The sequence below is a fragment of the Castor canadensis genome, chromosome 11 (genome assembly GCF_047511655.1).
Source record: "Castor canadensis chromosome 11, mCasCan1.hap1v2, whole genome shotgun sequence".
NCBI classification, from domain to species: domain Eukaryota; kingdom Metazoa; phylum Chordata; class Mammalia; order Rodentia; family Castoridae; genus Castor; species Castor canadensis.
Window position 1 is genome coordinate 94,829,921 of NC_133396.1, and position 16,343 is coordinate 94,846,263.

Sequence of the window (16,343 nt, forward strand, 5' to 3'; positions counted from 1 at the left end):
GGACAGACTTCTGACCTCCTCAGTCCCACCTGCCTGAGGGCCACTCCATGAGTATGGGGAAAGTGCCCACAGCTGGCTGCTGTAGTCTAGACCCCATCTTGGGCAGGGGGTGGAGGGGGAGGGATGGAGAAGGAACCATGTCTAGCTCGGGCTTGAGCTAGGAGCTGGCTGGGACACCTAGGGTCTTTTCAGAGTCTGGGTAGTCCAGAGTATTGAGATACACTCTGTCTATCTGTGTCTGCACCTCCATTGTGAAGAGTGTCCCCAGCCCTGTCTGGTCACATTCCTACAAGACCTTGCCTGTCATGGAGTGTTACCAGAAGCTGGCCTGGGCTGGGAGGAGGATGAGGTGACCCAGAAGCTGGGAGGGACCAGCTGCTGTGGCTCCTTACCCCCAGCCTGGCTGTTCCCTCTGGTACCTGAGGTTGAGTCGCGGGCTTGATTGAGTTGGGGCTTAGGAGGTGCAGCTGCTCTGTCCCCTTGCAGCTTCCATGAATGTGGCCCTGTATGCGGGCATCGCAGGAGGTGTGGTTGCAGCTCTTATCATCATTGGTGTCATCGTCTACTGTTGCTGCTGCCGGGAGGACGACAAAACTGAGGTCAAGGACACTGAAAGGCCGTGAGTGTCTGAGTGGGAACCTCTGGAAGCGTTTGAGCCAACTGGAAATCTGCGTCCCAGGTCCTAACAGACATGTCCACTTACTACACCTCTGGGGACAGCTATTGGTTTTTGTCACTCCCATTCTGTAGCTGAGAAAAGAGCAACTTGCCCAAATCACAAAGGATGCATTGCGACCCCGGGACTGTCCCTACAGTTTATGGTTTTCCAGTCTCTAACCTCAGGGTGGGCTGCTTATGGCCAGCCTGGGTCCGGGTCTGGACTGGGACACCTGTTCTGATCCCACAATGTCCTCAGCTCAGGAGTGGAACAGGTTTGTGGTTCTCCTCTTGCCCTTCAGTGCAGGGAACCTTTGCAGCTGGGCGGTGGGAATTGCAGTCTGGTGACTGCTCTTCTGTAACATGTACCAGACTCAACTGAGGGTAAACCTTCATCTTTGTCTTCATTGCCTGCAGGAACCGGGCAGCTTACCAGGAGCCGCCAGAGCAATTGAAAGAACTTTCCAGAGACAGGGAAGAGGAGGAGGATGACTACAGGCACCAGGACCAGAGGAGCTCTGGGCATGAATCCCCTGAGCCCAGCCAGTGACCAGGGCCTGCTACAGTGTCTGGGGAGGAAGGAGGAAGGCTTGTCGCCTTTCTCCTACTTAAGCCCCATTCTTTGGTCCCTCTATCCCAAACACTGGTGGGGATGCTTCTGCCCTTGTGTCTGCTGCTGCAGGGCTTGGCTGGCCTGACTAAAGAGGTCCCATCTGGGACTGGCCCTACTGACTATTGCTGTCCTGTGGCCCGGTTCAGGGCTTGGCCCTTGCCATGGACTGGGCTGCAGCCTTCACTCCCCTGCAGGAGGCAGGAGCACCTGGAAGCCCAGCACTGAGTGTGGGGTGCTCCCGCTCAGAAGTCCCCGGGGACGGACACAATGCCAGCCTCAGGAGGGCGGAAGTCTGCCCCACTCACCACTCACTTGTGTGCCCTGCACCCCAGGAAAGCACCTGGCAGAGGGCTTGATATTTTTGTTGAATGAATGAAGGAATAAATGAGTATGTGACGGACTCCCTGTTATTCATTCAGCTTAAGTTCACTCTCCTTGCATGGGGGCCACACCACCCAGCCTTCAGCTCCCTTTCCAGCCTCTTCTCCTATCACTCCCAGCAAGGACCACCTCTAGCTTGCTCCCCCTGCACAAGTCCTCCCAGGGCTTTTGCCTACACACTTTCCATCTCTGCCTATTAAAACCTTGCCTGTTTCTGCAGGCCCATCTTGGACCGCAAAGGTTTTTTCTTAACCCTCCCGATTGTCCACATATGTGGGACAGACCTGGACCACATGGCACAGTCACCTGAGCACGTACTTCTTGCTCTGAGCTGTTGGGGCACGGACTTCATACTCCTGCTCTCTCCAGAGACTGGCAGCTTAATGTGGGACCTGCTTTGATAGGCTGGGCCTCTGTAGACACACAGTGACCCCCGACCCAAGCACTCTTGCTTAGTAAGGCAGCTGAACGGATTTAGATGAACACAAAGTTACTTGCAGATGCTTCATGTCTTGATGACCCCTCAAAGGTCAGGGTGGCTGCATACCCACTCCAGCCTCCCAGCCCGCCTTATACTCCTAATTGCTTGTACTGGCAGAGAGCTACCCTCCCCCTGCCTAGCTCAGCCAGCTCAGGATAGGAGTGGGGCTCCAGGGTGATGGCTGTCCTTCCACTGTCGCCTCTCTTGGTCAGGGTTTCTACTGCCACTGAAAATACAGGCTCAGGTCTCACTGTCTAGTGGCTTGTCTGTCTGAAATTCAGTTGACCAAGAAGTACATACCGTTGTCTTTTCTGGATGATCAGAAAAGCAATTCCATAAATCTGCTGCCTACTTCTGATTTTTAAAATGTTTGTTTTGATATGTTTTATTAAATTCTTTGCTTCATTCAAAATGCTTTCAGTAACAATAAAATTGTGTGGACAGTCTTCTTTTTGAATGTGGGTTTTGCTCTTATCGAGGCAGAGCTGGTGTCCAGTGTGTCTACTCAGCAGAGGCCTCTTCTTTCTGGGAGAGGCGAGATGAGCTAATAAGAGTTGAGAGTCCTGATGTCCCACTGCTGTAGCCACAGTGAGGTCAGGCCGTGGCTCTAGTTGCTAGGGATGAGACAGAGCCCTGCCTAGCAGTGGACTGAGCTCCTGCAGTGTCAGGAAGAGCTGGCAGGCCTGGGAATCAGCACACACTCCTTCAGGGTGGTGGTGGAGCTCCTCTTGCCTGTGATGCCTCCCCTGTGCCCTCCCGAGACGAGGAGGAGTGCCCTCCCGAGACGAGGAGGAGTGCCCTCCCGAGACGAGGAGGAGTGCCCTCCCATTCTGTTGCAGAAAGCTTTGGTCTCTTGCTCCCAAAGCAGCTCAGTTCCACAGTTGTCTCTTGGCTTTGATGCTGACTCCTGTGACACATTCAAGATCCTCTCTCTGTGTCCCTTCTTGTGCCCAGCACCTGTCACATGGTACTGTTGTGACTTCTGAACACCTCCATCTCCGCCCACACCTGTAAGATTCATTAGCTTAGGAAGTGGTCTGTGTTGACTCCTGGTCAAAATCTGTTGTGTGGATGATGTTTGGTGTTGCAGCACCTTGCCCAAGAACGTCTGGGTCCTCTGGTTACTTTGAGGTGCCACCCAGCCCTCATGGTTCAATGTTCTACACGAATGCTATCTAGGTAGCTGGAGGGGAGGTAGCCTCTTCCCTGGCTGTTTCTGTTCTCTGCCCTTGAAAGGCTCTGAAGGCTCACCTGCCTCAGCGCTAGGCTTAGGGAATTGGGACCCACTGCATCAATTCAACAAGCATTTCATGAGCACCTACTATGCGCCAAGCTGTGTGCCAGTCACAGGGTATCAAAAGGTCTCCAGATGGCAGGAGGTCATTGCTCAGGAGGATCTAGGATCTGGTGCAGGAAGCAGGCACAGAACACAAGTCATGTGAGATAGAGAAGGTGCTGCAGGGATGGGGGTTGGGGTGGGTTTAGTGAGGCAGTCTGAGGGAGTTGGGGATGCTTCAGAGAAGAGGTGACATTTGGGCTGCATCTGATGAACATGAGGTGTACAACAGAAAGAGCTGGAGCTTGTGCTTCTCCTGTCCTTCAGGCTGTGGCTTTCTTGGTGTCAAACCTCAGTATCTGTTGGTAACACTACAGCTTCCCACCAAACTGATTTCAGCCCAGCAAGTTGTTGCAGGTTCTCCTCCAGTCAGAGCCAGTCCAGTAATGCAGTCTCCATAGGCTGCCAGGAGTCCCTTTCCTGCTTCCAGCTGACAGTTCAAAGGCTAACGGTATTTCAGAAGAGAGACAAAGGCTACTGTCGATTGAGGGAAGGTTGTGTACTAGACATCCACTAGGCGCTTGAGACAGTTTTTCATATAATCCTTGTTTGCAGTTGCAAATATTAAGGCCTATGGTAACATTGGATGTACATGTTCTCACCTAATAGAGGACTCTGCCTGCTCCAAGAGGTCCCTGCAAGGTAATATAGCTTGGAAAATTAACTACTCTTCAGGGTCTTATTCTTGCGTTACTTTTGTGGCACAGTGACAGGCATCAGCTCTCAAAGGAAGTCACATTAACCAAGCTCCCAGAGCCTGACGTATAATGCCCACAACACACACTAAGAGAGAGCACTTGCTCTGGGCCAGCCACCATTCTATACACTTTGCATGTTACATCTCATAATTTTTACAGCAACAATACGAGATAGGTGCTATTATGATTCCCATTTTACAGATGAGGAAACTGAGGTACAGTGTTCAAGCACTTAGGATAAACATAGACTGTCCATTTAATACTTATATCTGTCAAGTGGACTGGTCATTATGTCTACCTAACCCAGATTGTCACAGCCCTTGGGCACTCTGCCCTCAGTTGCTTGTGGGGCATGGATTCAGAACAGGAGAAGTCAGCTGTCTTCAAGGAACTCTCATCCTCTACAGCAGTATATATAATCAGGAATCATAACCCCTGTGGGGATTCTAGAAGTTTTTCTAGCCTTGGCCCCATCCCTGGATATTCTGAAAAAGGGCCCTGAGTATCTGCATAAGTGATCCTATTGGGAAGGCCAGGTGCTGTGAATCTCATTTGTAATCCCAACTACTTAGGAGTTGGAGATCAGGAGGACCATGGTTTGAGGCTAGCCCAGGCAAAAAGTTAGTGAGATCCCCAGACATCTCAATCAACAAGCACAGTGTGGTGGTGCACACCTGAGGTCCCAGCTAGGTAGGAGGCCATAGGTGGGAGGACACAGTCCAGGCTGGCCATGGCAAAAATGGAAGACCCTATCTAAAAAATCAACCTAAAGCCAAAAGGGCTGCAGACACGGCTCAAGTGGCAGAGCAATCACCTAGTAAGTGCAAGGCTCTGAGTTCAAATCCCAGTACCACCAAATAAATAAATAAATAATCCTGCTGGGAAGTGCAGTCCTGTGGGAGGGGCCTGTCTGGGACACTTGGTTACTGTATTTGCTCAAAGAGATGACACTGTCTCTCCTCAGAATGGGTTCCACAAGGCCCTGCCTGGTTTGTTTGACCGCCCTTTCTGTACATTCCCTCAGCTAACCACACAGCCCCTTTCTATTGCCCTCCTTCCCCTTCATACACTTTTAAGATTTAATAGAACTTCCCTCTAGCTCTAGTTAAGTCAGGCAGGTCTGGGAACTGCTCTTTTTTCTTGGGAATATTTCTGCTCTGACCTTGGATGCACTGATTTGACAAGTTTATCTCTAAGAGTGGAATTTTATTTCCCTGATTGCCAAACCATTTTTGAGGGGTTTTTATCTTAATTAAGGTAAGCTAAACTGCTATAAAAACATGCTGGAATACAACAGAAGTTTGTCACACATCTCACAGTTTTTGAAAAAGACTCAGGTTCCCATCTTCTGTCTCTCTCGATCAGTGGCTATTCTACTCCATCCTCAAGATCCAGGAACTTGTCTGCCACCAGCCAGCAGAGAAGCAGCATCTACCAAAGGCACAGTGGCTTCTTGAAACTTTGACCCAGAGATGACCAGTGATTCAGGGTGTGCATGAGTCACAATGCCACACAGCATGCAGGGGAGCGGGAATAGCAGCCTGTGAGCTTGCTATATGTACTCAGGAAGAAAAAGAACTGGCTCTTGGTTTCTGCCACAGTTGCCTCATTCCAGCCTTCACCTACCCTTTCTGTTTTATGGAGGAGGGACGGGGGGCTCAGGGAGTAAATTTGGTGAGGAAGCGGTAGATGAGGATGAGACTTGATGCTATCTGATTGGGAAGACTTTGCTTCCTTCTTCTCCACCGTCACAGTTTCGTGTGACCCTATGTGGATGCACAGGATGGGGAATGGGGAAAATGCACATGTGCAGACAGAATTAGGGTTTTTTGTTTTAAATTTGCATACGGCAGTCATGACCAGTTATAGTACAGGCATTTCAGGTACAACACTATATGTGCATCTCTGAAAAACTAAAAAAAAGCCACAAAATCACATTCTAAAGAGGACTGATAGGAAAATTAGGATTTGAAGCACACCAGATAAAAATCAATGGACCTTTAAAAACTAATTGGACTTTCTTACCAGATCACTTCTAAAAACATTGGCAATACCAGTAAAAATGCAACTGACGTGAATTCTACCCCATTAGTCCCCAGGCATCATGCTCAGTCAGACATGTAAAGTGGCCATTCATTCACATAGAGACCTTTGCGTCAAAACTGAAAAAACTTCTCAATAGTTCCTCTGCCCGTAGAGTTGTATCATTTTTTAAAAAAAATCTGGCTCTTAGTACAACTAACATATGTTAATAAGAATTAAAAACACACACACACATAAAACAAGATTGTATCTGTTCACAACTGAAAAACAAAATTGGCTTTTAGGGCCAGGTGTGGTAGTTTGCATCTATAATCCAGGCAGAGACAGGAAGATGACAGAAAGATAGCAGGAACAAAAGTTAGGGAAGCTCTATCCCCAAAACACACCAGGTGTAGTGGGCATGCTTGTGGTCTCAGTTACTTGGGATGCAGAAGCAGGACGATTACGATTCCAGCAAAGTTAACAGGAGACCCTGTCTGAATTAAAAACAAAAGGACTGGAATGTAGCTCAAGTGGTAAAGCAGGCCCTGAGTTCAATTCCTAGTACCATCAAAGACAGAGACAGAGAGAGAAAGAGAGGGAGGGAAACTGGCTTTTATCACATTAACTTTTAGCTACGTGCTTATCTTGGAACTTGAGTTGTCTTGTTAGTGTTGGGGTGTACCTGCTTTTGCTGGTTGTAGGAGAACCCTAGCATATGTTGCAGGGTGGAGTGTAGCATTAGTTCATCTTTTAAAAAAATGATCTGGCCTGTGACCTTTTGAACAATAACTTCTTAAATAACACAAGTGTCAACTTTTATATCAGTCAGTTTAACCCAAGTTATGCTGTGGTAACAACATACAACATACAATCTTAAAGCCACAAAGGGTCACGTCTTGCTCATACAACACATCCCAGGTTGGCTCAGCTCTGCTCCACACCTTTGTCATTCTGCAACCCAGATCTGCCTCACAACATGATCTCATGGCAGCCAGAAAGATGCATGAGAGGTCGGTGAGGCAATCCTTGCAGCTTTGCTGAGCTGGAGCTCCTGGCACCGCTGCTCCTGTACACGCAGTCTGTGTCACTGGGCAGGGCTTCCCATCCTCCCACAGGGTGAGGCAAAGAACATGGGGAACACTACGCCTTCTCACAGCTTCCCTCATGGCTGACCATGAAGCAAAGTGAAATCCATTCTTAAAACCTCTTAGCTTTCTGAAGCCACATCTTGCATGAAATGAAGGCTCTTGGTAGAATATTGGGCTTTTTTACCTTTTAGGCCATCATACATTGCTCAGCCTGTCTTTCATTGTGGGAAAACATTTGTGTGTTGAAAAAGCCATCACCTCCCCTGGAGTTTAAGGAGGAAGGCAAAAGGAAAGGATGACTCCTACCTAGCAAGAGCTGGAGGCCTAGAGGGTTCCCAGCAGAAGATGGAGCCTGGGGAGACACTGCTGCCAAGACAGGAGCAATGAAGCAGGGAGGATCAGGGTAGGGAAGCCATGGCACTACCTCCCCCACACTCCCACCCTGCCTTGCCCTGCACTGGCAGAAGCCAGGTGGCAGCTCACATGGTGCCCTCCATGGGGTCAGCCTCCTGGAGTACAAAGCAGGGAAGGAAAGGAAGAACACAGGTGGCGCTAAGGGCAGAGGTGCAAATGGAAACCAGCACATTCGCCTCTATCTGAAGCCACCTGGGAATTTTCTATTTTAGCAGGTACTCTTCACCTACCCCCATCTCCTGCACTTTGAAGGGAAAAGAGGCCTCATTGTACCTTCTAAAAATGTTAAAGCTCATTCACTAAAAAATTCACTTAAAGCAGTCTAAGCTCCAAAAAAAGGAATTTCAGAGACATTCATATCCTATTTTGAGAGCCTAAAGAACGAGTGTCACTCCATGTTTTTTTTGTTCCAGAAAAGGAGGTAAGCACACAGATGGCTGCTCCTACAACAGGTGCATCATAGGTGTCCAGGAGGGGCTGCAGGAGGGGCAATTTGTATGTGAAGACACATGCAGAAAGGGGTAGAACCTATAGGACACCCTCTACTTTTTCCTTAAATAATTTCAAACTACAAAAATGTGTAATTACAATACAGACTTTTTAAAATCTAAACAATTTGAGAATAAGTTTTTGACATAATTCCATGCCCCCATTACCCAAACACTTCAGTGTGTATTTCTTCCATATATAAGAACCCTCTCCTCCAATAGCTATCAAATCCAGGGCACCTTGTTACCATCCTAGCCTCAGAATTCACTCAAGGTTCGCTGAAGTTTCAGCAATGTCCAAAGACAGCAAGAAAGCCTAGTTCAGACCCACCCTTTGCCTTTAGCTCTCATGTACACTTCGTTTCTTTCCGTCTGGGACAATTCCTTAGTCTTGAATTTTCATAACTTTGACATTTTTAATGACTACAAGCTGGTTATTTTGTAAAATATCTCTCAAGTTGAGTTGTCTGATGTTTCCTCATGATTAAATTCATGTATCTTTGACAAGAAAATCACAGAGGTGAAGCTATATTCTTTTCATTGCACCCTATCAGGTGGCGTGGTTTCAGTTTTGCTATTACTAAAGATATTACCTTTGATCACTGGATAAAGGTGGTGTCTGCAAATCTTCATGTTAAAGCTCCTTATTTTTCAATGTAAATAATAAGTATTGGGAGGACCAGAGAAGCCATAGGAAGATTTCAATTCTCCTCAAACTTTTAACTGATTTATGAATTTATAGAATCTCTATGGATTCTTGCATTTCTATTTTATTCAGTAATTTATAATCCATTGTTATCATTTTTATTTTGCCCAGATCTGACCATGTCTTCCTACTGAATTGGCCTTTTTGTCAATAGAAAGAAATGTCCCTATTTTTCTGTGGTAATACTCTTTTTCATGAAGTTTATATTGGCAGGTATTAATATAACAACTTTTTATGTTTACAGTCTTTATAACTTTTTCTACTACTTTACATTAAACCTATTTGTGTCATATTTAAAGTGGATCTTCCTTTTCTAATTCATTCTGATAATCTCTTTAATATTGGATGGTTTAATATATTTACATGTAATATAATCATTTGTTTATGCCTACTCTTTTGTTATTTGTTTTCTGTTTCTCTTTAGTTACAATTATCTTTTCCTCCTTTCACTTGTGTTAATGGAATATTTTTAGATATTTCATTTAAATTCCTTTGTCAGATTATAGATAATGCATGTAAGCGTCTACATGTTTATTAGCATCACATAAGCGTCAACATATTATTAGTTATGCTCAAGTTTTTTCTTTCAGGAAAATGGATCTTGGAATATTAATGTCTCACGGTATCACTAAGAGGTTTGAGAAGATTTGACTAAACAGATAGCTATTTTAGCTAATTATAGATCTTTTGGCCCTCAGATACTGTTAGACTTTCTTTATGACTGAACACCTGACAGAAACAACTTAAGGAAGGAAATATTTATTTTAGCTTATGATTTCATAGGTTTCAGTCTGCCATCACTTGGCTCCCATTACTTCTGGGCCCATGTGTGGTGACACAGAGCATCATGGCAGGGAGCATGTGCTGGAGTTAAGGGGCTCACCTCAGGAGGCAAAGAGCAAGGTACAGAGGGGCCTCAGACAAGATATTACCTCTAATGACATACCTCTCCTGATCTACATCTTAAAATTTCTAGCATCTCTGAAAATACCACCACCAGCTGGGGACTAAGCCTTCAATACACAGGGGATACTTTGTATCCAAAGCACAAGAGACACTCTGCTTAAAGGCCTTTGATGCGGACATGGGAACTTATGGGTAAGGAGTCTTTCTCTTTCCAGATGAGAATGAAGTTTAGAGACAGTTTTCCACAGCAAATTCAAGGGAGGTAGCATGTATGACTCTGAACAATTCCTTCAGCAATCCTCCCTCTGCCCCAGCCCTGAAAGAAAGAAAGGGAGTGAGGCAGAAGGAGGAAGGAAGAAGGGAAAGACAAAGTGAAAGAAGAAAGGAAGAAAATTTATGCAAAAGTTCTCTGCTTGGCTCTCAGTAGTCCTGAGATTGCCTGCCATATTTGTGCTATGGAGAATTCACCCAGAGTTCCAGAGGACCAATAAAATAGTGGAAAAGAGAGGAAGAGAGGGAGGGGAAAATGACATTGGGCTAGTCTAAAGAGTCACCAAAGTGAATGCCATAATTTCCAAACTCATTTTGGTGCTCTGACCTTGAGTAGAATGGCATGGGCATCATCCTAGACAGCCAGCATTGTCTTCTCTGATCTTGCCACACAGCAGGCAAAATATAGACCACAGCATCTCCTCTCTTCTTCATGAAGGGAGGGCCCATTCTGATTCTCATCCATATTCTCTGAAAGGCATTTCCCATGGTGACTAGAAGCTGCTGTTGAATGCGTTATGTGCAGGTCTTAAACAAAGCTCTTGGCAAGTAGACCAATGACCCAAGGTAACTGAAGACTAGTTCAAACTGAGGTCTAAGAAGTCTGTTGTAGTTTGGATATCAAGTATCCCTGAAAAGGTTAATATATTACAGGCTGATGGGCTAGCACCAAGGGCTCTGACCTTAAAAATGTATTAATCCACTGATGGATTCATAACTTAATGGATTCATAATTTGATGGCATTACTGGAGTGTGGTGGAAACTGTAGGAGGTAGGGTCTAGCTGTAGGAAGGTCACTGGGGGGAAGGGCCTATCTTGTCCCCAGCCCACCTCTGTCTTTCTCTCTCTCCTCCCTCCATCTCTCTTCTCCTTCTTCCCTCTCCTCTTTTCCTGGTTGCCATGAGATGAGCAGCTCTTTCCTCTGTCATGCCATTCTACCATAATGTCCTCTTTAAAGCAATGGAGTCAGCTGACCATAGATTGAAACTATCAGCCAAAATAAGCATTTCTTCCTTTTAAATAATTTCTCTCAGATATTTGTTACACAGTGAAAAGTCTGACCAACATATTGCCTTTGATTACAAGATGCCAAGGGAAATGACCCAAGGACAACCTGCCAAACTCTCTGAGATTCCTTTGCTGGAAGACAGGAGAAAATGAAGATAAGTAATTGTAAGTAGGCAATGAAAATCTTAAACAGAGACAATCTAACTTGAATCACTGCAATAATCTTGTTTCTCCCTGAAACTCCTCCTATGATGTGAATAATGACACATCTAGTAGCTGGATCTCTTAATACTTCTTTTTATTTCCTGTTACTCATTCCCTCCTGATCCCTTTTGGGAAGAATTGCTTAACCCAATCTTCTCTTCTAGTTCTCTAATTTTGGGATAGGAGCTGGCTTAGTTTGGGTTCCTCTGGAAGCAGAGCCTGAGATCAAGGTGCCTGTATGAGGTGATTATCAGGAAGCAAAAGTGATGGAGGAAGGAGAGAATGTGTTATTGGGCAGATTATTGCTGTGAACAGCTAGGGCTTACTCACACTGGGGATTCTCTGAGAAACTACAGAATGTGCCTCAGATGGGTCCCACTAAAGGGATGAACAGCATTTATCTACCAACTTCCATTCCATACAGATTCTGTTGGTTAAGGGTTAAATAAATTAACCTTGACCTGAGCCCTTATGTAAGGAGCTGCAGCCTAACTCAATACGTAAGCAAACTGAAAACCTAATAATGTAGGGATCTGCCTTTGTAGTATGCAGCCAGGTCTCAGCCAATCACAGCAGCAAGCCTCAGCCAATTGCAGGCAGCCAACTGTTCAATCTATGCCCAAATATGGCAAATACGTACCTACCACAAAACCAACTGTCTTTGTACCTGACTTCCCATTTTCTGAATGTTACTTCCTTTTCTGTGGTTATAAATATAACCTGCACATGTGGTGGGGTACAGCATTCTGAATTGCTGCCAGATTCCAGAATTGTAAATAGAAGCTAATTCAGATTTGCAAAACTAGATTTGCTTTAATCTTATCTTTTAACAGGGTGTTTCTGAGGCTGTCATTCCCCCATACTCCTCAGTTTCCACTGCATAGATAGGTGATGTCCTCCCACAGCAAAAAGGGAAAGACTTTAGCATTCACTGAGTAGGTGCAGAGGCACCATGCCTGAACCTGTCCATCATTGTTGCACTGAAGTCAGGTGGCCAACGGGATGAGGTCTAGGGATTCACAAGTGTTTGGTCAGGCTAGCCATAGGCCAAAAGTCTACAAGGCTCCCCCACCTCAAGGAAACTGGCTCTCTGGAGCCTCTTCCCTACCCAGCCCCAGGAGCTCCTCTTTATAGAGCCCTTCTCTCCTGGTTGTCATCCTGCCACCTCCAGGGGTGGAGGCAGGGAGTGCAGTCAGAGACCCTCTCTTGCTAAGCACTCCCTTAAAGCCTGCGCCAGTTCCTGTAGTGTTGGGCTGCAACAGCCCTGTCCTCTTCTTTGTTAGTTGTGCTTGGACAGGAAATGAGTTGCCCAGGGCAATATGGTGAAGAGAAAAGGGAACAAATGAAAGTTTTTCCTAGCTTGAAAGTCCTCCTAGATTCCATTCCTCTTCTCAAGTCAACACTGGCCAATTTGGAAGACTTTACCTCTTTAGCTTTTCTCAGACGCCCTTTTCTCCATTCTGCTCACTACTATTGCATTGGTCCATGTTCCATAGCAACCTGGGAGTTCATTGCTGATATATTTGGTTTGCAGAAAACCTTGGCTCATTGGTAACCTCTCAGGCAAACTCCACAAAGAAAGAGGTGAAGAAGCCTCTACTTAGGCAAGTGCTAGATTAGGCACATTGACCTTCATAGAAGGACAGCACCCTTACTCCACCCAGCCCTTACCTGGCTTTCAAAGCAAGTGGACCCACATTAAGTCCCAACAAAGAATAGTTTGCACCCCAGAAATGTCAAGCAATTGTCAAACCTCTATTGAAAGGAATACTACTTATAAAGGCTTATACAAAGCATACAATATAGTTACTTTATCCTGTTCTTAAGCCAAGCCATCATATCTGTATATGTGACTGTGTACAAATATCTTGATTCTTTCTGGAATTATTTTACATAAATACTTTGGCATTATTCCACTGGAAGCAATTGTAGGGAATAGTAAGAACAATATTAAGACTCTCATTTTTATACTTGTTGTTCATATGTTGTTGAGGACACTGCTTACTACATTACAAATATCTTATTGGAAAGAATCCACCAAAGAATATTCTCTCAAAACTTCTTCCTAGGAAGTATTGCTATCCATGAACAATGAATTTACTATAGACATATTATTTTAAGGACACCACAAACTACACAATTTGTGTTTTCCTCTTTGCAATGATTGCTAGGAAGCTCAAAGTCCAACTTGTGATGTATGTCAAGCAACTGTATAGAATTTTTCTAAATGGAGTTGGTGAGCAAACTTTGTCTATGGTTTCATCCCTTTTTTCCCCATTCTTATCTTCACATTGATTTTGTCTTTACTTAGTTTTCATCTTTTGTGTGTTTGTGGAATTTACCACAAGTCCTCTGAAAAGTAAGATGTGACTGAATAGCAGTGAATAAATAGTAAAAACAGCTGTGGGAAGGGAATGCAATGCTTGGAGCTCTGGAGAATTGTGTATTCCTGACTTTGGGAGTTACGGGCATCAAGGAGGGAAGTAAAGGCCTGATGTGGAGGTGTCCTGGGTGATACCAGGTGTGTGGTGAGAAAGGTGCTAAAGATAGCTTCTGAGGACATCTTTAATGGCAGATGGAAGAAAGAAACTCAGTAGAGGAGACAGGAGTGGAAGGCTTGCAGCAAGGCTGGGGAAAAGCCCCAGACAGAATGGTGCACAAAGCAGTGGAATATAGATTCTTTCCTTTCAAAGTGTTATACACAAACTGCTCTTCTTTCTAGTCTACTCTTTTCATTATAAAATCATCCAGAGGAATCCCACAGTTGAAAGACTTAATTGGGCATAGCTTAGTCAGCCTCACAGTCTTCTATGAGCTATCCATGGTAACAAGCTTTTCTGTTTCCAGGTGAAGCTCACTCCCCATGTTCCAGGAGCCTTGACAGACCTATTAGTGTGGTCTGCAGCCTGGGTGAGGGAGCCTTCTGCACTTCCAGGTGGAGAGTACATCCTGTACCACGGGCAGACCTCCCAGGGACCTCTTAAAGCACCTGGCACTCAGTGGATGACAACATCTACTGAGTACTTCCCGAACAGCAGTGAGGAGGCAGTAGGTTTCTGTAGGGAGACAACTTGACTTATAATTTAGGCTACTTTCACTCCCTCCCCCACTTAGCAATCAAAACTGGAGATGATTTTGACTTTCTTTTGTGCTGCCAGAGAAGAGACAGACTCTGTACCAATGAGCAATTATTTTCTATCACTCCAAGAGAAACAGCTGTCTTGGAGCAGGAGCTCTGTGAGGTGAATTCTGTGTCTCATCTTACCAGGCATTCAGGAAGAGGCTTCTAATACCTAACCAAAACATTTACTGAGCAACTTTCCAGAAGAACCTGCCTCAGCAAATACAACTAATCAGTCTCCCTACTTAAACATCTGTGGTGTGTGTATACATGCTAGAAGTTGTCAAGGGTGGAAAGTCTATCAAAGGTACATGAAAAGCCAGCATAGGAGATGAGAGAATACTGAACTTTATAGTCAAAGACATGGCCCATCTTAACCCTCACAGCCGCCCTGTAAGCCAGGCGTTATGAGTCTCAATTTACAGATAAAGACACCAAGACTCAGAAAACTGAACTTGTTAAGGGTAATGAAGCTGGCCAGTGACAGAGCTAGGACCCAATCTCAGGTTTAAGTTCTCAGCTTTAGTATAGAACCTTTTCTTTCTGAGAAAAAGCTGGAACCCTTACATAAATGTGTTTAAAAAAATACAATTCTTCGTATCACCAGTCTTAGTCCTTCCCTTAGGGAACAATCTATATGGTTTATCAGCTCAGAGCAGCCTTCCTCCTCTCCCAGCGTGCAACTTTTATCTTCTTGCTCCCACTTTTCTCTAACTGGCTTTCACTGCCTTTATCATAACATTAAAAACATCCTGCAGTCTCTTTGAACCTGTGCCATGACCCAGGAGAGCTCTGTGGCTTGGCCAGGGAACAGTCAAGCAGAAACAATGCCACCACCAAATGTTGATCAAGGACCGTCAACTGTAAGAGTCATTCTTTACACCAGACAGATCTTTACACAAGAGTTACATTTGTGTTATTTTTGTACCCTTGACTTCTCTATAAGGCTGATGCTGTGGAAATAACTCAGGAAGACCCGAAAATCAGGGGCCCTGGCTCTGCTAGACTTTGAGCAGTGACAAGAGCTCTGGAATCTTTTTTTGCCTTCTTGAGAAAAGAAATTCACAAGACAAGATGAGGTCAAAGATCCTCTTCTAGGTAAAAATCAGTCATCTCTCTGGTAGAAACCAGGATTACTACCACTAGTTTAACTCACTAGTAGGGTTAGCCCCTGATATTGGTGAAAATGGAAGCCTGGAGTAATCATGTGAAAAGAGTATGTTCTTTTAGGGCTGATCTTTCATCCTGAATCAAGAGAATAATGTCATTTGCTTTTTCAGTATGCTCTAAGATAAAAATAAGTTCATTATTGTATCTCTAGTGCCTCAAACAGTGTTTGGGCATAGTGTGCACTCAATAATTACTAATTGAATTAATGAATGAAGTGAACTTAAATACCAAAGAAATAGTTCTGTTTGTATGTTCTGTTTTGAGACGGGATCTTGCTATGTAGTCTAAGCTGGCCTCGAATTCTTGATCCTCTTGTTTCAGCCTCCTGAGTGCTGGGATTACAGGCATTTACCACCACATCTGGCTTCCAGTATTTTTCATCTTATAATTCAAAACCCTAATCAACATATGAAAATATGTACTCTTTTTTCTATGTGCTAATTATACATCTGTGACACTCCACGGTCTCCTTACCACCTTCCAAATGCAGTTTCAACAGGACCTGAGGGCTCTGTGATATATTCTACTTTTACTAGGATTTGAGGTTTGAGATATGAACAGGTAAGGCACAGAAAAAGAAGTGAATATTAGCCTTAACTCTGTGAAAAGATGCTCAGATAGCATTTATTTATCTTATCATAAGATGAAGGTAAGTTAAAACTGTAAGATACCATTTTTTTTGCCAGCAAGATTAGCAAAAATCCAAAATTTGGACCACATTCTCTACTGGTGAAGCTGTGGTGAAATAATAGCATTCTTCCACATCACTGGTAGGA

The 16,343-nt window shown here is 44.8% G+C and overlaps 1 protein-coding gene across 2 annotated transcripts in view; it reads left to right on the forward strand.

Annotated features, from left to right (window-relative positions):
• The window catches only part of Gpa33 (glycoprotein A33), a 32,426-nt gene extending 30,756 nt beyond the window's left edge, over window positions 1-1,670 (forward strand). For both annotated transcript variants that reach the window (XM_074047585.1, XM_074047584.1), the window contains 2 exons: window positions 487-619; window positions 1,075-1,670. In XM_074047585.1, the coding sequence (XP_073903686.1) occupies window positions 487-619; window positions 1,075-1,207 (266 nt within the window). In that variant the 3' untranslated portion in view covers window positions 1,208-1,670. The remainder of the gene's footprint in view (window positions 1-486; window positions 620-1,074) is intronic.
• The last annotated feature ends 14,673 nt before the right edge of the window (window positions 1,671-16,343 follow it).